Genomic DNA, 24626 nt, shown 5'->3' with positions numbered 1-24626 from the left:
TTAAAAACTGCAAAAATGTCTCTCCACCCTATGGCAAAATTAGGAGAATTGCATGAAATGTGTTATAGAATTTCTAAATGTTCTCTCCGCCACATGGCAAACTGTGTAGAACTGCAGAAATGTGCTTTAAAACTGAAAACGTTTCTTCCTGCCCCATGTCAAAAAGAGTAGAATTGCTTGAAATTTGTTGCAACACTCACTTCCGAGTTCCAAACTGCCTCTGGAAGTAACGTCAGCACAAAAAAGGTTAGTCGGGAGCTCCATGAAATGGGTTTCCAAGGTCGAGCAGCTACACACAAGCCTAAGATCACCATGCGCAATGCCAGTGGTGTAAAGTTCACCGCAATTGGACTCTGGAGCAGTGGAAACGGGTTCTCTGGAGTGATGAATCACGCTTCACCATCCAACGGACAAATCTGGATTTTTCTGGATGCCAGGAGAACGCTATCTGCCCGAACGCATAGTGCCAACTGTAAGGTTTGGTGGAGGAGGAATAATGTTCTGGGTCTGTTTTTCATGGTTTGGGCTAGGCCCCTTAGTTCCAGTGAAGGGAAATCTTAACGCTACAGCATACAATGACATTCTAGACAATTCTGTGCTTCCAACTTTGTGGAAATAGTTTGGGGAAGGCCCTTTCCTGTAACAACATGACAATGCCCCGATGCACAACGTTTTTTAAAGTTAACTTTATAACAGTCACATATAGTATTTTCCCATAAAGTAATTATTTGCAAAGCGGAACCTATGTCTCACAAAATACGGTCGATGGACAACGGACAAAACAGTGACTTACACAGGAAGTAAAGTTTAATCAGAAGGTTTGCTCAGTTTGACAACAATACTACAACAATATACTTGTGGATTAGATATTTAATCTTAAATTGATTGAAAACGTATTTAAAGTCAAAATGCTGATCAAGGTTAAGGTAAGACCAGCCATTTAATTTGTGGCCATGCCCTCTAGTTTACAGACTGTATGGTCGTATTTCACCATCGTCGAGCTAACGTGAGTTGGATTGTAATATGAGATGTAATTTACATGTTATTTATACATATATTTGGGAAATGTATTGATCTGAACAGCGCTAGTTATATAGTGGACATTACAGGTTTTGAACCGTCATCCCCGTATAGCTACAATGTTGTAACAACAGCCATGCTAGCTAACTAGCTAGCTACCTAACATAACGTTAGTTAACGTACTTTTTCTGTTTCAGACTCTCACTGGCAAAGAAATAGAGATCGACATTGAGCCCACAGACAAGGTATGAAACATCATTACTCTGAAGGTTGATTTTAATCTAATGCATTTTATTTCTATGTGTAATATAAGGATCAAGTTGCTCATGTCAGTAATACATTGGAGAGTCATGTCCAGTAATGATGTGCTTATATCCTCTCTTGTACGTATGAAGGTGGAGAGAATTAAAGAAAGGGTGGAGGAGAAAGAGGGGATTCCACCTCAACAACAAAGACTAATCTACAGTGGAAAACAGATGTAAGTGAGAAACCCTTCCATCACAATCTTGTCATAAAACATCTGCTCCCTGGCCTTTCTGCCTATAAGTAGAGCAGTTGTTCCCAAACTTTTGATCGTCCCGTACCCCTTCAAACATTCGACCTCCAGCTGCGTACCCCCTCTAGCACCAGGGTCAGCGCACTCTCAAATTTAGTTTTTTTGCCATCATTGTAAACCTGCCACACACACACTATACGATACATTTATTAAACATAAGAATGAGTGTGAGTTTTTGTCACAACCTGGCTCGTGGGAAGTGACAAAGAGCTCTTATAGGACCATGGCACAAATAATAATATAATAATAATAAATAATATTATAGCTCTTTATTTAACCATCTTACATATAAAATCTTTTGTTCATTGAAATTTAATTCACCACAGGTTAATGAGAAGGGTGTGCTTGAAAGGATGCACATAATTCTGCAATGTTGGGTTGTATTGGAGAGAGTCTCGGTCTTAAATCATTTTCCACTGTCTGTGCCTGTATTTAGTTTTCATGCTATTGAAGGCTGAGAATCCACTCTCACATAGGTACGTGGTTGCAAAGGGCATCAGTGTCTGAACAGGGTGATTGCCAAGGCAGGATACTCTGAGTGCAGCCCAATCCAGAAATCTGGGAGTGGCTTCTGATTATATTCAATTTCCACAGAACCGCTTGTTGCAATTTCGACGAGGCTCTCTTGTTCAGATGTCAGTAAGTGGACTGGAGGCAAGGCATGAAATTGATAACAAATCCAGTTGTTTGTGTCATCCGTTTTGGGAAAGTACCTGCGTAATTGGGCACCCAACTCACTCAGGTGCTTCGCTATATCACATTTGCCATTGTCCGTAAGCATTTGCACACACAAATCATAAAATGATGGAAAGACCTGTGTGTTGTCCTTTTTGATGCAGACAGAGAAGAGCTCCAACTTCTTAATCAAAGCCTCAATATCCATGTGTAAATATAACATCAATAGTTATTTGTTAGTCATGGATATGTTTTAAATTATTCTTCGACGTCCTCGTGAAAAACGTAGGCCTAAAGACAATTTTCGACACTTCCAGCCAATGAACCATCAGCATTATAACAGTCTAATAAATACATTTAATATATGCAATCTGAAGAATAATCATTTGGTTGTGTTTATAAAGGTCTTAGCTAACATTAGAATACTAAACAATTATTTCAAAGAGCATAATAGCATTTTCATTAGTTTGTCAAAACTAAAAACACTAGTTCAAGTCCATCACAAATAAGTCCTTTTATAATTTAGTTTTGGCAGGTCTACAGAAACATTGTGGAAATAAGAAAATGTATTTAAACTTAAACAGAATACCATATTTTAAGTTTATTATGTTACTAATCTTGTCTTAGTAGCCAGAGAAATGCTGCCTCCGAGTGGGCATGTGCTGAGTGCATGGACAGCAGATATTCTTTTAAAAAGTGAAATTTGGAAATAGAGCTGCACCTCTTGAATTTGGAGTTATTTGACAAACGTAAGCGTCATAGAAACTGCACAATATGATCTTTCTGATACTATATACAAATCATATAGTTTTACCTGCATGTGATGATTTGATGAAGTAATGCTTCTTTCCTTGCATCTGTCAATTACAAAATGTGCCCGTCTCTTTATGTGCAATTCGACAACTGATAATATTGTCACTCAGACTGTCAATTTGATCTTGTCTATAGGCTGTGAAATTAGTTTAGGTGTAGTTTCGATGGGCCGGCTGCATAGGCTGACTGGCATCGTTTCTTTCCCCTCGCTCATCATCTTGGATAGAGTCAAGGATGTGTTTTGCATTATTCTAAAGGCCTAATGCAACACATAGCATGTTTTAGTTGCCCTTACAATAAATATGATTTAATAATAGTTATAGTAAATAAAACAGTCCCGTATCAACCAGCAAACATGAGAGCCAACGCTGACTAAATAGGCATAACACAAACTCATCATTACACTGTTGTTCTAAATTAAATCAACCTGTTCACCCTCCTTATAATTTAGTTAGGCCTATTTTAAATTTGATTGTGAAGGACTGTGCAATTATCGCCCATTCATTCAGTGGGCTGGCATCGTTTGAGTCCCTTGGCTCAACAACTTGGATATTCAAGGATACGTTTGGCATTATTCTAAGGCTCTACTGCAACACGTAGCATGTTTTCCGTTCTAGTAAATAAATCAGTACTGTAACAGCTTCTTTTTACAAAGTAAAAGAATGATATACCCGCAAGGAGCACGGTCAATTTAAATTCAGTTGTGAAGTGCACAATTATTGTCCATTCATTGTTAATTTAGTCAGGAGAGTGACACGCATCAGCACCTGGCTGGGTACCAACGTCTTACAGAGCATTGTCTTGGCAGGTTAAGTTGGGAATACGTGTGAAATGTATGTTTGTGATAAAAAAAGACAAATGAGTAATGTAAAATACAACAGGAAAATGTCAGGGAAGGAGCAGGACATAGCTAGGGGGGGCTGATTTATTCTATTTACAATATCAAACACTGTTGGTTGAGGGTGGTTCTAGTGTTAATCAAGTGGCAGCATTACATCTTGGATGCAACACTTGTTTTATCTGCTCTGACTTAATCCCATCCCTCTCAGGAACGATGAGAAGACAGCTGCGGACTACAAGATCCAGGGAGGCTCAGTGCTGCATCTGGTCCTGGCGCTAAGAGGGGGGCTAGTCTGCCACTGTTCCAGCATACACCTCATCTCCTAGTGGGCAGAGTTTGTCATCGTCACACCATGTTGCAACACAGAGCAGCAATGTGGATGGCTGTAATTCCTCTGTTTTTGTAACCACTGTTGGAATTTAAGCAAGTGGGACACTGAGTTTTTTTTGGCTTGTGAATAAAAGGTGAAATGTACTGTTTTTCTTTTGAAGTACATGCATGGCTGCTATTGCACGAGTGTGTAATTTAGCAGTGCCTTGTGTAAGAACAACTTTCCATATAGGCAGTTATGAACTCTGAACATAATGCATTCACAATTCAATTTGATAACCTTTAATTACAAATGTCAAAGGCAATGCACACAAACTGAATTCTCTTTCCCGGTACGACACGTCGTTCACAGATAAAACAGCAACTCCCACCTCAAAATAAAGTCTATATACACATAGGTGATAATACCTCAGCTCCAAAAGGGGTTCTGAGTGACAGGCACAGGGGAAGAGAAGAGCAGTTGGTAAATAGAGGTAGGGAGGAGGAGAGTCCACCAATGGAAGGCATGTACCTTTAAGTATGGATAAGGCGTAGTGTTAGTGGATGCTAATCACACGGCTCAGATTGACGAGAGGGAACAGTAACAGTGAGCCACAACAGTCGGTAGGTAAGTAGTCCTGGAGTGAAAGAAAAGTTGTCGCGGTTGCACGGGTCAAGACTTCAAGGGACTCTCTTATTAAACGACTATCCCGACAGACGCCTTTCAGGGGGACAGTCTTGGTTGCACAGTTCTCAGGATAGATTTATCTTCTGATTGGACAAGTCCCACGGGGCCAGGCAGACAGCTGCATATTACTATTGTTGGTTGATGTGACACCAAAGATAGTGCCATTAATACTGTTGGTTATGCTATGGGAAATGTAATACCAGTAGTCCAATCAGAAGCTGAAAAGGTCATGGTGACAATGGCTTTTAGGGTGACAGTATCAAGAGTTTATCTACATAAATCCCTGCCAACTGTAGAGGGACATTTTCCACAGTTCTTGAGGGTCAGCCATTTAGAAAAATAAAGAAGAGTCATTTGGAAAAACATGAGGTTGTACTGTAGAATAGTTGATTGACAGAGGATACCCTCTGTGTATGATTGACAGGCAGCTGTCAGGTAGAATGGATCCCCACTCCTGGGCGGTTGTCGATCCTTCCATGGTCTGATGTCAGTGTTGATAGACAGGTTGATTTCAGATGTCATTACCAGGCGGGGCTGGGAAATGAGTCGATCTGAACCGTGTCCTGGCAGACAAAGTCCTGGCTGGTGTAGCACACGCGCACCCTCATTTTCAGACTCACCTGGTTGGGAAGGAAGTGAATGTTTAGCTCATTGGGAGTGTGGCAACCACGGACTGACTGAACAAAGACCCACCTTGTTGGGGTTGTTGAGGAGCACAGTCTGGGTCACCTGACCTAAGCCGTGTGCGGGGATGACATCACCACTCGGAGCCTTCATCTGTAACTGGACACTCTGAGGCGGATGGGAGTGAGAGACAAAGGTCATGAATAGCCTATAATTAGAGCCCAGGGTTTTTTCCTGGTCTGGTCACATGGTCTAGAGGGGTCTACTCATAACGTACAAGTTTGGAATACCAAATAAGGTAAGTAAGGTAGCCTGACAGGCGGACCCAAAGACAGACGGACAGACCTTGGGTACTGCTGCTTGCAGGGTGAGGCTGGTGATCTCCCTGTCAGTAGAGTTGGTGGCAGTGAGGGTAATGGTCATGCCCGTGTCTGTCTGTCTGTCAGTCTGTAGTTTCAGTGTCACGCCGTTCTTCTCATACACTGTAACACTAGGTGGCACTATGGAAACACAAAGAAACATCGGTCACACTGGGGGCCCATGAAATTCAGCACCACAAAACAGACCATCACTAAATACATTATGAAGATGTGGTGCATCTTTCGCATGTGTTCATTCAAGTACATCTTCATAATGTATTTCTGATGGTTTTTTCCATCTCTCTGAAAAGCCCCATCTCCGTTTCTCGTTCACTCTCACTCAGCAGCTCCGTGTCTCACCAGGTGTGACGTCCAGGCCTCCCAGCAGGTCCAGTAAGTCTCCCCCAGCCGTGCTGCTAACAGGGCCTAACGCTGTGGTGGACGGGGCGGGGCTGGGCTGGGGAGGCTCCCCAGAACCACCTAGCAGGTCCAACAGATCACACACCTTGACAAGGGAAAATGAGGGAAATATTCCAAATTGAGTTACTTTTGAGAGGTTTCGCTTGAGAAAGGACACTATACGTCAAGTCTATACTTCATATCCAGATTGCTGAACTACCAAAGTTTATTGCAGTCATTTTCATCCCTTACCTGGTTAGTAGGTAATACTACTTCCTGTGTCCGTTTGGTTGGCTCCATCTCTTTGATAGACCCCCCTGCTGATTCTCCATTGGTATGTCCCGGTGAGCTCTTGTCAATCACTGGCATTCTCTCCAGAACGGCAGCCCTGCGAACACAGCTCTCTTAGCAGTGTAATGGGCAAAGCAAAAGTGGCTACCATGACGAAGACCATAATTGAGTCACCGAGGGGCTGCCATTTCCCCTCAGCGTTGTATTCATAGATATAACAATATATGTATACATCATTGGCTATCACTGACAATACACTGTATGCATATGGACTACCTCATGTGGTCGTATTTCTTAAACAGAGCGTTGTATTCCACTGCCCTCTGCTGGAGTTCCACGTCGATGCAGCTGCCGTAGATGCTGACAACGCTCCTAATGCGACTGCCGGACAGGGCCGAGGAGAGGAAAAGCAGAAGCAAACAAGAAGCTATTTTAGTGTTCTCTACGTCAGCAATGAGAGTCACAAGTCCCAAGACCCCCACGCAGTGGGCAAAACTGACATACGCAGTTTTCAGTGGCTGCTGTCTAGCGGTTGAAGCTGTGTTCTGAGGGGTGCGAGATAATGATGCTTACTCCACGTTGTGTGTTATGCGTGTGCTGAGTTTCATTGTCGCTGTGAGAGCGAAGCCCCTGGTTGCCGGCGACGACATATGCGACTGTAGAACCGTTTCCAAGGCGTCCAGGACGTCATCCTCTGCCACCTAATGGCAGGACAGAGGACACAACAAGAACCGTCTCGGTTTTATGACAGATAATATTGTATCGTCAATGGGTATTAACCATGCCGGTGTTAAAACGACCATCCTCCCTCATGTACCTGAACAGGTTCTGTCTCCTCACACTCGCCTCTCAGAAGCAGGTCTCCATACTCCCCAATACACCAGCATGCCACCTGTACCAGGGATTGCTGCACACACAAACCAACAATGTTGCACAGTTCCACAGCTGAGAATAGAGGTGAACCAGGGCATTGAGGTCTTCCGGACTGATAACACAAATCACATTTCGACAGAGCGTGGCACACAAACACATTCACACTAAAGTCATACCACTGAGATGTCTGTAATCAGGGCTCTGTACAGCTTGTGGACCGTGTAGCAGTGGAGTTCTGTCGCTGTGGTGATGAGCTGGATCAGGTTGGGAACCGTCTCGTCCCTCACGTCGCCCCCTGCCTAAACGAGATGGTACTACTGTCAAACACAGGAAAGGTCTCGACTAGTCCAGACAGGGCAAAAAGTGGCAATGTGTGCGTGGCCACCCAGACAGCTTGAAGTACAGCGGGGTGATATAAGTGGGATACATCTTGGGGTTATTTACAATAGCTGGTCATAGTTATAACAAGTCGTACGGTAGTTAAAACCAGTTGTGCAGTCACCAGGTGATTGTGGTGCAATAGTGTCAGTATTTACCGTGGTGAGGACATGCAGGATGGTGTCAATGTGCCAGCGCTGAGAGGGAGCATACCTGACAGAGACACGGAGACAAGAGACTCAGTGGTGTTCAGTGCTGCGGCTCAGACACAAACACAGACAGTGACCCTCTGCGAGGGCAGGCTACTGGCTAGGCCTGTGTGTGCTCAGTGGTAGAACAGCCCGATGGCAGTGAGACACATACAGACACAGAGAGCAAGACAGAAACACAGTACCACAACCTGACACAGGGACAGGGAAACATTCACATAGACAGAGATACAACATGAGACATCCAGATACACAGAGTCATTTAAAGCCCGCTAGACAGGTGACGGGGTCAGCCCAGTACCTCTCTGCAGCGTTGAAGATGCCCGAGGTGGTGTGTGCTCTGAGCTCTGGGGGACAGCTGGAGAGGAAGAGGAGCAGCTCCTTCATCAGAGAGCGGATGTTGACGGCTGACACTAGGGCCAGAGAAAGCTCCAGTGCCCGGCTGAGGGATAAACACAAAGAAGATGGTAACTAGATACTGTTACTCTCTACAGTCATATGCCACTGTCCATTGTGGCTAACTGGCAGTGCACGTTCAGATATCAACACAGTACCGTTTGACAGAGGCATCCTGGTCCTTCAGGCAGTCCACTATGGTCCCTCTGTGACGCTGCACTGCATTGTGGTCCGTCTGAACAATCTTCTGTAGGGAAGTCATTGAGATGTACCTGTGCACGGACAAAAAGGTTTTAGACATAGAAAGAGAAAGACGCGTTACATTTGTGTGTGTTTCTGGACGTGTAGAAGGGCTAGTTTATCAACACAACTGGTGCATGGACACATTTCATGGAACAAACTTTACTTCTGCAACTACCATTTCCAAGGTCTCCCTCAATCACGCATCTTCCGCAAACATTTTAGCTGTGTGCTGCCTGACCGCTCTCCTCTTAAGTTTAAGGTCTTTGAAATGTATATCTGGTGTAACGATCTGCGATCACTCTGCATGAGGAGAGAATGGTCACATCTGCGCTGATCCAGTCTAGCAGCGTTCCACCAGCCACAGGGAGGACGCGCTTTAAGCCTGGGACCAGGACCAGAATAACCTGCTGGGCCAGACAGGCCCCTACGGGAACAATCCCATCAGGAACAGACAAATAAAAAGGAAACTTATATGTGATCGTTAGCCCACACAGCGTACAGACAGCCCCACAACCCTGTCTGTCACGGTCAGGCCTCTAGCTCAACAATCACAGGAATAGACATTACTGACTGTGTTTAGATTCATTAGAACACACAGGTGTGTCTGCCTCGGGCAACAATGAGCTTCTAAGCAACAATAAGCTTCTAAGCAATGGGTTAGAAACCATGAAGAAGGACCAAATCAGGACCAGATGAGATAAAAGGGAGAGAGAGGGGGGGGGGAGGGGGGCACTAACCGGATGTTCCTATCGTTGTTCAGAAGAAATCGCCCCAGGATGTTCACAGCTAGGACCTGTCGCACACACACAACAAAACACAACCTAGACATATGGCCTCTGATGTACATCCATGTTAGCTGCATTGGCCTCTACCACCTGTAGCACATTCAAAAAGATGTGAACACATACAAACAACAACTGACTTGATGATGGTATCACACGCGGCACTTACCCTCAAGCCACTTTCCGATTTGATGTCCATGACCGTGAGAACTGTTTCATACAACACAGCGCTGCCTGCGGTCTTACTGCTGTCTGTGTTCGTGGCCACCTGTATAAAGAAGCAGTATATATGGGTTCGCGCCCAGGCTCTGTCGTAACCGGCCGCGACCGGGAGTTCCGTGGGGCGACGCACAATTGGCCTAGCGTCGTCCGGGTGAGGGAGGGGTTGGCCGGTAGGGATATCCTTGTCTCATCGCGCACCAGCGACTCCTGTGGAGGGCCGGGCGCAGTGCGCGCTAACCAAGGTTGCCAGGTGCACGCCGTTTCCTCCGACACATTGGTGCGGCTGGCTTCCGCGTTGGATGCGCGCTGTGTTAAGAAGCAGTGCGGCTTGGTTGGGTTGTGTATCGGAGGACGGATGACTTTCAACCTTCGTCTCTCCCGATACCACGAAATTGGGGAGAAAAAGGAGTAAAATTCAACAACAAAAAAGGGGAAAAGAAAAAAAGAAAAAGTATATAAATATTGAATCATAAACTGTGAGGTTTGAGCCCTGAATGCTGATTGGCTGACAGAGGGTGCTATATCAGATTGCATACCACGGGTATGAAAAAATAATTATTTTTTTACTGCTCTAATTACATTAGCGACCAGTTTATTATAGCAATAAGGCACCTCTGGGGTTTGTGGTATATGGCCAATATACCACGGCTGAGGGCTGTGTCTAGGCACTCCGCGTTGCGTCGTACATAAGAGCAGCGCTAAGCCGTGGTATATTGGCGATATACCACACCACCTCGGGCCTTTATTGCTTAAATAGAATCATTTCAACAACAACAACAACCCTGCAAGACTATTTACTGGTGAAAATCCTGCCGTGTGAATCCTTGTGTGTGGTTTCATTACTGTACCTGGGCCAGCAGGTCATTTACGGCATCACTAGCTGTTTCGTTATTACGACCCAGGATCCTCAGCAACCGAAGAATGCGCACCTAGTGATGGATAGACAGAAAGAAAAATACACTATATATACTCAATGTGGGCGGCACTTCAAATAGTGGATTCGGCTATTTCAGCCGTTGCTGACAGGTGAATAAAATCTAGCACACAGCCATGCAATCTCCAATAGACAAACATTGGCAGTATAATGGCCTCGCTGAAGAGCTCAGTGACTTTCAACGTGGCAGCGTCATATGATGCCACATTTCCAACAAGTCAGTTTGTCAATTGTCTGCCCAGGTCAAGTGCTGTTATTGTGAAGTGGAAACATATAGGAGCAACAACAGCTCAGCCGCAAAGTGGTAGGTCACACAAGCTCACAGAACATGACCGCCGAGTGCTGAAGCGCCTAGCGTGTAAAACCCATCTGTCCTCGGTTGCAACACTCCCTACCGAGTCCCAAACTGCCTCTGGAAACTATGTCAGCACAATAACCGTTTGTCGGGAGCCTCATGAAATGGGTTTCCATGGCCGAGCAGCCACAAACAATCCTAAGAGCACCATGCGCAGCAATGCCAAGTGTCGGCTGGAGTGGTGTAAAGCTCGCTGCCATTGGACTCTGGAGCTGTGGAAACGCATTCTCGGGAGTGATGAATCACACTTCACCATCTGGCAGTGCGATGGATGAATCTGGGTTTGGTGGATGCCAGGAGAAAGCTACCTGCCCAAATACATGGTGCTAAAGTTTGGTGGAGGAGGAATAATGGTCTGGGTAAGTTTTTCATAGTTCAGACTCGGCCCCTTAGTTCCAGTGAAGGGAAATAATAACACTACAGCATACAATGACATTCTAGACGAGTCTGTGCTTCCAAATTTGTGGCAACAGTTTGGGGAAGACCCTCTCCTGTAACAACATGACAATGTCCCTGTGCACAAAGCAAGGTCCATCCAGAAATGGTTTGTCGAGATCGGCTGTGGAAGAACTTGACTGGCCTGCACAGAGCCCTGACCTCAACCCCATGGAACACCTTTGGGATGAATTGGAAAGCCGACTGCGAGCCAGGCCTAATCGACCAACATCAGTTACTGACCTCACTAATGCTCATGGCTGAATGGAAGCAAGTCCCAGCAGCAATGTTCCAACATCTAGTGGAAAGCCTTCCTAGAAGAGTGGAGGCTGTCATAGCAGCAAAGAGGGGACCAACTCCATATTAATCCCCATGATTTTGGAACGAGATGTTTGAAGAGCAGGTGTCCACATACATTTGGTCATGTAGTATATGCATGTTCAGTCACAAAAGTGACTCCAATTCACCTGGTAAAATAAATGATTTAAAACACTGACCTGTAGGAAGGGGTCACTGATACCAGCCACGTTGTGTTCTGGAGAGTAACCAGACATCACCAGGCCTTTCATTATCTGGACCAGCTCCGGCACCACCTAGACCAAACACACACACACGGAGTCAAAATCACAGATCATCATCTAAGGATGTGGGAGAACGTGCAACCGTGTACTATTTTTCACAAGTATCGATTTGGCATTTGTTACAGCGTATAACCAAATCTATAATTTTCAAGGGGCTGAAATGTAATGTCTCAAGTTGAGTGGATGTACTGGAATGGGGTGAGATGAGCTGTGTGAGTGTGTGTATGTGCATTTTACCTTGCGAAACTGCTCTAGTGTTTCTGGGTTGCGCTCACACAGCTCAGTGATCAGAACCACAGCTCCATGTAACACCCCTGCAATCAGACCAAACCACGGGGGGAATGATTGCCACACGGACACTGTTTACTAACCTAAAACATACATAGTAATGGCTAATCTGTCAAAATACAAGACGAGATATTGTACTCAAACGTAACAGACTGTGAAACAGTTAGGCACAGGAAGATTGACAGAAAGGAGCAGACAGTGAACAGCCGGTAATATAAGAAGAGCAAAACAAATGACGACAGACTCACCGTGGTTCTTTTCAGAGAGCAGGGATCGAGATGCAGGGGTAAACAGCTCTCCTAGTTCTGGTACTTTCCTCACAATGTGCACCGCACAAAGAGCGGCCTGAAATGTCAGTGTCATCGCGATCAGCTTCATAACAAAGACAACCTTCAATGTCAGCGCATCACTTTACGTCTCACCCTCAGTTCAGTCTGCATGACGCTTCCCCTTAGTCTGTTGCAATGCAGTGTTTTACAGTAGTGCTCAAGATGGATTGGTTTGGGTTTCTGCATTACCAAGGTCAGCCATGAAGGCGTGATGAAAGGAGTGGCATTGTGTGTGTGTGTGTGTCTACAGAGACTGCTCACCTTCTTTTTGATGTAGGAGTTAGAGGCTCTGAGGAGGCGGTCGATCTCTGGGGCCAGGTCTCGACACATCTCAGCTGAGCCCATACAGCCCAGAGTACACAGAGCCAGAGACTGGACATACTGACTGCTGTGGGACAGGTCACTGAGATGGGGGTTTAATGAGAATTCATCAATTGCTTTGTGCTCAGGTAGAGGTTACTAGACCACTAGTTCAATGTTTATGTATGGCAACATTGATCGTACACAGACTAGACATGATCATGGAACTGTATGAGAATGCTGTCCGACTGTGTCAGCATTCGGTCCGTCTGTCTGACTATGTTAGCGTTCCGTCCGACTGTCTCAGCGTTCCGTCCGTCTGTCTCAGCGTTCCGTCCGTCCGTCCGGCTGACCGTCTCAGCGTTCCGTCCGTCCGTCTCAGCGTTCCGTCATTCCGTCTCAGCGTTCCGTCATTCCGTCCGGCCGACCGTCTCAGCGTTCCGTCCGTCCGACCGTCTCAGCGTTCCGTCCGTCCGACCGTCTCAGCGTTCCGTCCGTCCGTCCGTCTCAGCGTTCCGTCCGTCCGTCTCAGCGTTCCGCCCGTCCATCCGTCCCAGCGTTCCGTCCGTCCGTCCGTCCGACAGTCTCAGCGTTCCGTCCGTCCGGCCGACAGTCTCAGCGTTCCGTCCGACCGTCCCAGCGTTCCGTCAATCCGTCCCAGCGTTTTGTCCTTCCGTCCACCCGTCCGTCCTCCGTCTCAGCGTTCCGTCCGTCCGGCCGTCTCAGCGTTCCGCCCGTCCGGCCGTCTCAGCGTTCCGCCCGTCCGGCCGTCTCAGCGTTCCGTCAGTCCGTCCGGCCGACCGTCTCAGTGTTCCGTCCGTCCGTCCGACAGTCTCAATGTTCCGTCCGACCGTCCCAGCGTTCCGTCCTTCCGGCCGTCCCAGCGTTCCGGCCGTCCCAGCGTTCCGTCCTTCCGGCCGTCCCAGCGTTCAGTCCGTCCCAGCGTTCCGTCCTTCCGGCCGTCTCAGCGTTCCGTCCGTCTCAGCGTTCCGGCCGCCTCAGCGTTCCGTCCGTCCGGCCGCCTCAGCGTTCCGTCCGTCCGGCCGCCTCAGCGTTCCGTCCGTCCGCCTCAGCGTTCCGTCCGTCCGTCCGTCTCAGCGTTCCGTCCGTCCGACCGTCTCAGCGTTCCATCCGTCCGTCCGTCCAACCGTCTCAGCGTTCCGTCCGTCCGGCCGACAGTCTCAGCGTTCCGTCCGTCCGGCCGACAGTCTCAGCGTTCCGTCCGACCGTCCCAGCGTTCCGTCAATCCGTCCCAGAGTTTCGTCCTTCCGTCCACCCGTCCGTCTCAGCGTTCCGTCCGTCCGGCCGTCTCAGCGTTCCGTCAGTCCGTCCGGCCGACCGTCTCAGCGTTCCGTCCGACAGTCTCAATGTTCCGTCCGTCCGTCCGACAGTCTCAGCGTTCCGTCCGACCGTCCCAGCTTTCCGTCAATCCGTCCCAGAGTTTCGTCCTTCCGTCCACCCGACAGTCTCAGCGTTCCGTCCGTCCGGCCGACAGTCTCAGCGTTCCGTCCGTCCGGCCGACAGTCTCAGCGTTCCGTCCGACCGTCCCAGCTTTCCGTCAATCCGTCCCAGAGTTTCGTCCTTCCGTCCACCCGTCCGTCTCAGCGTTCCGTCCGTCAATCCGTCCCAGAGTTTCGTCCTTCCGTCCACCCGTCCGTCTCAGCGTTCCGTCCGTCCGGCCGTCTCAGCGTTCCGTCAGTCCGTCCGGCCGACCGTCTCAGCGTTCCGTCCGACAGTCTCAATGTTCCGTCCGTCCGTCCGACAGTCTCAATGTTCCGTCCGTCCGTCCCAGCGTTCCGCCCGTCCGCCCGTCCCAGCGTTCCGCCCGTCCGGCCGACAGTCTCAGCGTTCCGTCCGTCCGGCCGACAGTCTCAGCGTTCCGTCCGTCCGGCCGACAGTCTCAGCGTTCCGTCCGACCGTCCCAGCTTTCCGTCAATCCGTCCCAGCGTTCCGCCCGTCCGGCCGTCCCAGCGTTCCGCCCGTCCGCCCGTCCCAGCGTTCCGCCCGTCCGCCCGTCCCAGCGTTCCGCCCGTCCCAGCGTTCCGCCCGTCCGCCCGTCCCAGCGTTCCGCCCGTCCGTCCGTCCCAGCGTTCCGCCCGTCCGGCCGTCCCAGCGTTCCGTCCGTCCGGCCGTCCCAGCGTTCCGTCCGTCCGACCGTCCCAGCGTTCCGTCCGTCCGTCCCAGCGTTCCGTCCGTCCGACGTTCCGTCCGCCCGTCCCAGCCCAGTTCCGCCCGCCCGCCCCCCAGCGTTCCGCCCGCCCGTCCGTCCCAGCGTTCCGCCCGCCCGTCCGTCCCAGCGTTCCGCCCGCCCGTCCGTCCCAGCGTTCCGCCCGCCCGTCCGTCCCAGCGTTCCGTCCGTCCGGCCGTCCCAGCGTTCCGTCCGTCCGGCCGTCCCAGCGTTCCGTCCGTCCGTCCCAGCGTTCCGTCCGTCCGTCCCAGCGTTCCGTCCGCCCGTCCCAGCGTTCCGCCCGCCCGTCCCAGCGTTCCGCCCGTCCGTCCGACGTTCCGTCCGAACGTCCCAGCATTCCGCCCGGCCGTCCCAGCGCTCCGTCCGTCCCAGCGTTCCGTCCTTCCGTCCGTCCCAGCGTTCCGTCAGTCCGTCCCAGCGTTCCGTCCGTCCCAGCGTTCCGTCCCAGCGTTCCGTCCGTCCGTCCCAGCGTTCGTTCCGTCTGTTCTGTCCCGGCGTTCGTTCTGTCCCCCCCGGCCCGTCATCCGTTCTGTCCGTCCCGGCCCGTCGTCCCGACCCAGCGTTCCGTCCGTCCGACCGTCTCAGCGTTCCGACCGTCTCAGCATTCCGTCCCAGCGTTCCGTCCCAGCGTTCCGTCCGTCCCAGCGTTCGTTCCGTCCGTCGCGGCGTTCGTTCTGTCCCAGCGTTCGTTCTGTCCCCCCCGGCCCGTCGTCCGTTCTGTCCGTCCCGGCCCGTCCCAGCGTTCCGTCCACCCCGGTGTTCCGTCCGCCCATCCCGGCGTTCCGTCCCGTCCGCCCCGGCGTTCTGTCCCGTCCGCCCCGGCGTTCTGTCCCGTCCGCCCCGGCGTTCTGTCCGCTCCGTCTGCCTGACCGTCCCGGCGCTCGTTCCATCCGCCCGCCCGTCGTGCCGCCCTCCCGCCCGCCCCGGCGTTCGTTCCGCCCCGCCCGCCCGCCCCGGCGTTCGTTCCGCCCGCCCGCCCGCCCCGGCGTTCGTTCCGCCCCGCCCGCCCGCCCGGCGTTCGTTCCGCCCGCCCGCCCCGGCGTTCGTTCCGCCCCGCCCGCCCGGCGTTCGTTCCGCCCGCCCGCCCCGGCGTTCGTTCCGCCCCGCCCGCCCCGGCGTTCGTTCCGCCCGCCCGCCCCGGCGTTCGTTCCGCCCGCCCACCCCGGCGTTCGGTCTTTTTGACTTTTTTTGTGTGTGACTTTTTCCAGAGTCATGTCTCTCTGATTGTCGTAGTTACGTCTGTCTGTCTTACACAAGTTTCAAGATTTGTTTTCACGTTCACAAGTACAGTGAAATGCTAGCTCTTTCCCAACAATGCAGTAATCACTTCAAAATTTTCATACTTCCAATTTCATGGTAAAATTACTGATAAAACTGTCCTTACTTCTTGATGGAGTTAGTGATGAGAAGGCTCGCATCCTGCTTCTCGTCTAGAAGCATCATGGCACCCAGGTACCCAACACGCTTCTCATTGTACCGAGGGCTGGCAATCAGACGCACACACTCCATCTGAGATCAGAGAGGGAGTTGGGGAGTTGTTGGGATACAAATATACCAACACTACAGACATCTTAAGAGACACTTTTCATTACCTGACCGAAGTGGGCGGGGTAACCCAGCATGTGCACATACAGCAGCTTTGCCAGATTGTGAGAGCGCGTCCCATTGTCAGCCTGTCTGAACTGCGCCCGGATTGCAGCACACTCCCTCTGGATCACACCACGCTCCTCTCCCTGTGTACGGGCTCCTCTGATCACCCTGATCATCTCCTGCAGGCGCACAGACGGAGACATGGCTCCTGTGTGTATGTGTTTGTTTGGGACAGTAAGAGGGAGGTTGCAGAATTAGAGATGTTCAACAGACATACAAAAAGACCCACACATACTAACCTGAATAAGAAAATGCATTGACTATCGGTGCACATAGGACAACAAAGCAGGTAAAACAACTAATAAGTTATTAATGAGCACCTGTAAAATCATTAACATTTACTGTACAGTCATTTGAATAGAGAGATAATAATCCTGAAGTGCAGGGGTTGTTAATAAATTACAATGAAAAGTGAAACACGAAACAACCATGTACAATCATAAACCTTACAAGATACAGGCATCCGTGACGTCAATATTATCTTGATACAATGTATCGAATGAATTCACCTAGCATTGCTAGCCACAACACACCGCAGCAATTGCCTAGAAATGCAGTTCGTTAGGCGATCTACTTTTACAAGATGTTTAGGGTAAACCCTACCAAAGCGATGTCAACTATGCATTTATTTAGCCAATTAATGCTCGATAACCTCGGATTACATGGGAGTTCGATGCTAGTCGCTTACCTTCAGAAAGTGAAAACGCCCCTAGAAAAAAAACAAGCCGTTTCTGTGCTCAATTAACAGCGATGTTGTCAACATTAATTAAACTCTTCCCTCAGAAATGAATGGGCAACTAAAACTACTCGGCGGCTATCTTGGATGGACGCCTACTGTACGGTCCCCAAGCTTAATGTGAAAACCATAATGGCAGCATCACTTCCGCCATCTGATCTCTGACTCGGCTTGAACTCCGCCCCTTAGGAAAACTGTAGGCGATCTACGTGGAGGTCGGTGTCCTTGACAACAGGTGGAAGATGGATGAGGTGGGGGTGCAGTTACTGATGGTGCATGGTCAGATAGAGAAGTGATCACCGGAATAATTACAATGAAGGTAAATGGTCAGTCTCCTTTACAATTATTTTCATACATAAAATGTGTGTGCCGTGTGTATATATATTTCAGTGTGTGCAAGAGCAGTGAGATGATCGTAATTTTTTTTGTAAGTTTAAAAGCGTGCAAGCACGAACTCTTCCCGTCTGCTTCCCTGCCACTGCAGATATGTCAGAATATTCAATAAACACATTTATGTTGTGTGGGCCAAAAGCTCTATTACATCATGTTGTTTCAAAACAGTGGTGACACATCATTTTTTGCATAGTGTGATAACATGAAAGTGGTGCCGATTATCTCGGGCCTGTCCTGACTGTTCTGCAGCCCTAGGCAAGACAGAAGAAATGCCTTCTATGATTGGTTCGGACGGGACAACAACAACATCTGTAGATGTGGAAATCAAGGCAAGTCTGGACAGGACCAAATAAAGACGTTGGCGTCGGGCCATGCTTACTGAGGTGTCGCCTGAAAAACAAGCAGTTGGCTCTATTAGTCCTGATTCCTGTGACTATTCAATTTGGCTATTTAAGCTCTGCATATCAGCTACCCAACTGTATCAGGAGTTATCCTGAACCTATTTGCAATGTGTACACAGTGGGAAATCAGAAGATTTTTCCTTTTGACCATGATCAGCTCATAAAAAAATGGACAGATACAAACTTGAACCCACTGATCATGACAATTTACCCCACAGGGTGAAACTCCTGGACAGCAGTTGGGAGCAGCCTCTTTAGGATACGTTGTTTGCTAACATGTCAGCACATTTTTTATTTGATTGGGCGCCATTTAAGTTTGGCTATTTGATCGGAGAAACATGCACAATGTAAAAAGTGTCATTATTGTCATACATTTTATCTCCAGCCTGTAGGCTACAAAAAGCCCACATACTCTTTCTACCATATGGTACATCCAGTGGGGAATGTAGAATTAATTTCTTCCCAGTACGGAATCAAGCGCATGCACCAACATTTACATACACAATCCCTATTAATTCAATAGGATCCATGTGGGCCTAGTCATACATCCATCCACTCGCAACATATGAGGTGAATGGAAAAAGACATCGGTTTCACAAAATGCCAAATTTGGCTGATGTTTCAGGTCAGAATTTATGCAATCCACTGGTGCATTTCAGTGTCGGCCATTCATCTCTGCCTTGGCAAAATTGGACTGTTCTCGTAGAACCACATCGCATTGGAGAGTAGTCTATACCACCCATTTTCAAGTCCATTCGCTCATTTTTCATGACTGACATGCAGTAATGATAACAGGTGATGTAATGGCCTGAAGTTCTTGACATTTTGCTATAACTATTGTGAATGTTTTACCCTGGCTATATCTGCGACATGCTTTTTGATAGATTATTTTTGGGACTCTCCAACATCACCCTGGAGAGGAGCACTGGGAATGGACAAGCAAAATATTTTACTCATCTGCCTTTGACCAAGTGGGCACTGCTTATCACAGGGCGGCATCGGCGCTCACCTAAAAAGCCTATATGCCACTGGTTGAGAGAAATTGTAATTGTTTTGGGGCACAATTATTAGAGGTTTTATGTGTTGTTGGGAGGTGCATCTTGGTCAGTTTAGCTCAGAAAATGCTGCCCTTGTTAATCATCTTGGTCAGTTTAGCAACAGGCGGGAACCTACTCCTGCCTAATGAGCGGGCCGGCCCTGTGAATATCATATGGAGAGTTAAGAAATGTCCTCTGGAGCATATATGTGACCACATAAATGGAGCAGAGGTAATTGTGTTTGTGGGAGGATTCTCATGTGAACTGAACTACCAGTATGGGGTTTCTCAGCATCACAAGGAGGCTGTGTGATTGGGCATGTTCATTTTCACATCGAGAGGTAATATTGTCATGGAGCGAGCTACCTGTTTGTTGTTGCATTGCAAACTGGGTAACAAAGCATGTGAGTTTCAGTGGCAGCTCACAGTGAGGGATTACTTCTATTTTAAATTACTGTGTGTTTCAGTGCAGGTTTGTATTGATATTGTAGAATACAATAGGGTAATGAAACTTGAAAGTAAGTGTCAGGAAATAGCTAGAGCTCAGCACCACTGTAATACCAAAAATGCCAATCAATGCTAAATGTGTACAACCAAACAAAAATACATTATTATTAATCAATTATTTTCATTATTACATTGGTCATGCTCTCTCTCGAAAACTAGGCAGCATTCTGCCTTCTCACTACAGTTCTCAGACATTAACGTCATCCGCGACTGCCTTATGTGAACTATAATTCCGACGCGGAGTTATAACGTCAAGGTCAAATAATAATCTCTTGCGCTACAGTTTTTGAAACATATGGCATTATCTTTCATCAGCGAGGAAGAATCCTTCAAATAAAAAAAGATGCAGTTTTGCACAGATCCATACATCAATGGGTGCTTCCATCCAACGAAACTTCTGCTACACTTCCCGAGTTACGTTTACACACAGGTGTTCTGAGCATGCTGAATAGCTACTAGCACAGGTCGACCTCGTCTTCCATTTTCCGTAAACAAGCGCTGTAACATGGATATAGGGCCGTGTGGGAACCCTAACAAGGTGTATCAATTTAACCCTTTTTGTATGATTATTTCTCGCTGATATGAAAGATAAACATCCTTGTGCTTCCAAAACCGTACCGCAAGTGATGCATATTAATGTTCAGACTGAGCGTCGGGGATCTTAACAAAACTCCCCCTCCAGAAGACTCCTTCGTCCAATGACTCTTAGAGTAGCTTGGTGAGCTCATGGTCGGAGATGTTAGCTAGCTAGTTGTTAGCATGAGCGACTAGTTTAGTGCTAGGCTGACTTATAAAGCTAGCTAGTTGACTAACAATGTAGATGTAACATTTAAATTGGGGCAATTGACTAGATGTCAGAAGCTACTCTAATGTAATGGAACTGAGCGTCATGAATAAAAGCTAGTGGGTCATGCTAGTTCTTTTGCAAGAGTGAAAAATAAATTCTTGAACATCAATGCATAATGACAAGTTATGGGGGAGAGAACTTTAAAGTGGCTTTATCATCACATAAAACGATGTGATCATTCAGGAGTTTTCCATACACCTGCCCTCTACAATACAGTATGTTGAACAAGACTCCATAAAATATATTACACTCATGTATAACATAAGCCAATGAGAAGGGGTGATAACAAAAGAAATACAGTAAAACCAAAACATTTAGGGAATTACAATTTCTTTGGTGTCTTGTGGTAGACATTTTTATACCACTCTTAAAACGTAAGAACAACTTTGCCACAACTAACAGATACCAAAATAAAAAATAAGACAAAACAAAATTTACCCCCCAAAAATAATCGATTGAGACCACAAGGGGTGCATGTTTTGATTTCTGCCCTACACAGCTGATTCAAATTATTTAAAGAAACTTGGTGATAAGTAGATTATTTGAATCAGCTGTGTAGTGCTAGGGCAAAAACAAACAAAATGTGCACACCTTGGGTTCTTGAGGACTGAGTTAGGGAAACCTGTCCTACGGGAAGTGATCGTTACATCTAAATATAAAAAAAAAGAAATACATTTATCCGTCCAATATTGACATTGCACCTCACATTCCTGGGAATAAGAGGTAGAGTTGCACTGAGGCATGTGTGTAAAGTCTTAAAGCCAGTCAACATTTAAGAGAGAGCCCAGTGCTATAGCATATAGTGCATCTGTCCATCTTTTGAAATCTTCCCCTCTCTCTCGGTACCCCATTACTAAATGTCTGTGTTTCTGTCTGTGCCATTGTTCATTCAGATGGGTCCAATGCCTTCCCCAGTAGTAGTACTTCTTCTCCCTGTCCGATCGCTCATGTCTGGGTGCACCACCACACAGAACTTTTGGCACACGTGGGTTATCTTTCTTGGGTGGGATAAGGAAGTGAGGAGATACAAAGAGAGTGAAAGAGCAGTGGTGTGTATTCATGGATGCCAAGGGAAGCCAGGCTTCCTCCAAAAATTGACCCCCAAAAAATGAATAAAATACTTCCAATAATATTTTCTTTCATCTCTGTGTTTCTTAATTGTCCTTCAATTCGCAAGAGGCTGAATGTATCTCACCGGAGAAAGCATCTGAACGAACAAACTATCTCTGTATGTGTAGGCCATTTATCGGATGCTGTCTGGTCCAAAAAAGTATGACATTGTTGCTGCCCATAGCATTGAATGCAAAGGAAGCCAGCGAGCATTTGGCCTCCCTTGATAGAAAAAAAGTATAAAATAATTAAGTGAGCTCAACTGTGAATGGTCCTGGTGCAGCAAAAAAAAAAAAAAGTTTCAAGGGAAGCCCGTTTGGATTTGGCGTCACTCCTATCAAATCGCAATCGGGAGCATAAGTCATTGACAGAAACAACTTGAATTATTGCATCTCATTGTTTTGTTGTCCTCAAGGGGCTAGCGAGCTAGCGAAAATTTGCCCTCTCCTAAATTAGCCATGGATGGAGATAGGGATTTTGACTCGTGGTTTTACTTAATTCTCTGTACTGGCCTATGATTATAATGGCAATTCTAATCCAACCATTGCATCCCTGGCCCGAGAGGATGGAAGTTCAATATGTAGCTAGATGTAGAAGGTTAATGTTAACTAGCTAACGTTGCCCATGAACGGAAGTTAGGATACCTGGCTAAAATGCTTGCTCGCTAGCCTAAGACAACAAAAAATAAAATTGTGTACTGTATGACAGAGTGATAAACCACTTCGTCAACATGAAAGAGAGGAGGATGGCATTGGCGTTTCTATACAAGTCAGGCGAGTCAGAAACATGGACAGTCACATCATATTTAGCGTACATAGATTGGACTAAATCGTTTTTTGGTGTCTTTTAGTTGTCACTGTATTAGATTAAGCATTGGTGATTTGATGATGTTGAGGTTGAAATGGTGTTGGAATAGTGGAGGCAGCTCCTGTTTTCTTTGTGACTTGCGGTAACTCTCTGTGGTTCTATGCCAACAGCTCTTCAGTAGTCCGAAAATGTCGTAAACATTAACTTGCTTGACCATGCTGTAGGTCATGTAACTGTTTGTTACATGCAAAATGCTTTGTGGACTTCACCGGTTTTGCACTCCGGTTTTGTGATGAAATAAAAGGTGTGGTTTAATTTAGTCTGCCACTGTGTCTTCTTATTGTCTCAGCCTTCAGGCCTATATATCACGGTCACAAGGCATATGAACTAGCAGGTTATAGAACAAACAACACAATTATCACAACACACAGGTTGTAATATGGCCTTTTTTTCTTTTTTTTACTTCCCCATTGATTTTACCCACACACTGCTAGTGGGAAAGAGCGAAAAATAAGAGATTTAATATCAATTCAACTGTTATGAGCTACTTCACTAGGTCCACAAGTTTTTCCTGACCACATGACCTGACCAGGGAGAACTCGGGGGTCCTAGTAATGAGCCTCATCAGTACTGATTATGGTTGTCATACCCATGAAGGTGTTGAAGCATTGGGGCTTGTTGTCCCAGTAGACACCCAGGAAGTAGACTGGGACTCCAGATGATGTCCAGGCCGATACCACACACCACCAGCTCAGAGTACAGCGAGAAGACAAGCAGGAAGGCCCAGAACAGCAGGTAGATGACTGGCCACACCGGGCTCACCCGATGACAGGACAGCCAACAATCTATACACAAACTATGCACCGGGGTAGGCAAATAGATTCAGCCGCAGGCCGATTGTCAGAGCGGATGGTTGGGGTCCGGAACATAATGATAATAATTTGTACATGGAAAGTTATCTCCCACAGGCAGCCTGTTGCAGACCACTGCTACACGCAATCGTGTACGTCAATTAATTAATGAATCTATACATCTAACACACAAACATTTAATTACTTGTAATACAAACAAAGTACAGAGTACAATTGAACAATGCACAGAGAACACAACACGTGCTTTGAACATGATAGACCCATTACTCAATACTGTCCTGACCGCAGTCAGGATGAGGAAACCAAGATTGAACTCTTTGGCCTAAATGCAAAGGGGATGTTTTTCAGTGGCAGGGACTGGGAGACGAGTCAGGATCGAGGCAAAGATGAACGGAGCAAAGTACAGAGAGATCCTTCATGAAAACCTACTCCAGAGCACACAGGACCTCAGACTGGGGCGAATGTTCACCTTCCAACAGGACAACGACCCTAAGCACACAGCCAAGACAACGCAGGAATGGCTTTGGGATAAGTGTCAATGTCCTTGAGTGGCCCAACCAGAGCCCGGACTTGAACCCGATCTAACATCTCTGGAGAAACTTGAAAATAGTTGTGCAGCAACACTCCCCATCCAACCTGACAGAGGATGAGAGGATCCGCAGAGAAGAATGGGATAAACTCCCCAAATACAGGTGTGCCAAGCTTGTAGCGTCATACCCAAGAAGACTTGAGGCTGTAATCGCTGCCAAATATGCTTCAACAAAGTACTGAGGAAAAAGTCTGAATTCTTATGTAAATATGATATTTCCGTAAAAATAAAAAACAACTGTTTTTGCTTTGTCATTATGGGGTATTTTGTGTAGATTAATGAGGAAAACATTTTTCTCATCAATTTTAGAATAAGGCTGTAACGTAACAAAATGTGGAAAAAGTCACGGGGTGAATACATTCCGAAGGCACTGTACATATCACTGGTACACAGCATCAGTATGGTTGACATACACTGAAAATAAGATAGTGGAACAAAAATATCCATTCATTTCCCAGTCTAATTGGGCATTAAAAGTCTACCCTTGAGAGATCAGAGTACATAGAAAGTGTAGCACAGAGTGAACTGGTATCATATGTTTGATGATGTGTTAGTGTGTGTGAGAGACTGAGGAAGAGCGATGCGTTGTT

General features: G+C 47.2%; 2 protein-coding genes across 2 annotated transcripts; one reads left to right on the top strand and one right to left on the bottom strand.

The window, feature by feature from the left end:
* The first annotated feature begins 768 nt into the window (after nt 1-768).
* On the top strand, nt 769-4379 carry LOC135558983 (NEDD8). The gene is made up of 4 exons (XM_064993258.1): nt 769-926; nt 1218-1265; nt 1416-1498; nt 4114-4379. Exons 1-4 carry the CDS (start codon nt 909-911, stop codon nt 4229-4231), a joined length of 267 nt encoding a protein of 88 aa, XP_064849330.1. The 5' UTR covers nt 769-908; the 3' UTR covers nt 4232-4379.
* A 122-nt stretch (nt 4380-4501) lies between these two features.
* ap1g2 (adaptor related protein complex 1 subunit gamma 2) lies at nt 4502-17628 on the bottom strand. The gene is made up of 22 exons (XM_064993257.1): nt 17427-17628; nt 16681-16886; nt 16473-16597; nt 12862-13003; nt 12520-12616; nt 12221-12297; nt 11900-11995; nt 10527-10607; nt 9626-9724; nt 9412-9467; nt 8590-8703; nt 8337-8477; nt 7985-8039; nt 7625-7747; nt 7393-7482; nt 7149-7276; nt 6852-6956; nt 6537-6672; nt 6246-6390; nt 5872-6026; nt 5596-5694; nt 4502-5522 (listed from the first exon to the last, which is right to left on the bottom strand). The coding sequence occupies exons 2-22, from the start codon at nt 16879-16881 to the stop codon at nt 5424-5426; spliced, it is 2364 nt and encodes a 787-aa protein (XP_064849329.1). The 5' UTR covers nt 16882-16886; nt 17427-17628; the 3' UTR covers nt 4502-5423.
* Between the last annotated feature and the right edge of the window lie 6998 nt (nt 17629-24626).

This window comes from Oncorhynchus masou, chromosome 17 (assembly GCF_036934945.1).
Source record: "Oncorhynchus masou masou isolate Uvic2021 chromosome 17, UVic_Omas_1.1, whole genome shotgun sequence".
NCBI lineage: Eukaryota > Metazoa > Chordata > Actinopteri > Salmoniformes > Salmonidae > Oncorhynchus > Oncorhynchus masou.
The sequence above is the reverse complement of the archived record's forward strand: the minus strand, read 5'-3'. Positions and strand labels throughout refer to the sequence as shown.

Excerpts from the sequence above, each read along its gene's own strand:
- ap1g2 (XM_064993257.1), bottom strand. The coding sequence starts at position 16,881 with ATGTCTCCGTCTGTGCGCCTGCAGGAGATGATCAGGGTGATCAGAGGA. Across the intron at positions 10,608-11,899 it reads TCAGTGACCCCTTCCTACAG|GTGCGCATTCTTCGGTTGCT; the intron begins GTCAGTGTTTTA and ends ATCCATCACTAG. Across the intron at positions 7,277-7,392 it reads AGGAGACAGAACCTGTTCAG|GTGGCAGAGGATGACGTCCT; the intron begins GTACATGAGGGA and ends TCCTGCCATTAG.
- LOC135558983 (XM_064993258.1), top strand. Across the intron at positions 1,266-1,415 it reads ACATTGAGCCCACAGACAAG|GTGGAGAGAATTAAAGAAAG; the intron begins GTATGAAACATC and ends GTACGTATGAAG. Across the intron at positions 1,499-4,113 it reads ATCTACAGTGGAAAACAGAT|GAACGATGAGAAGACAGCTG; the intron begins GTAAGTGAGAAA and ends CATCCCTCTCAG.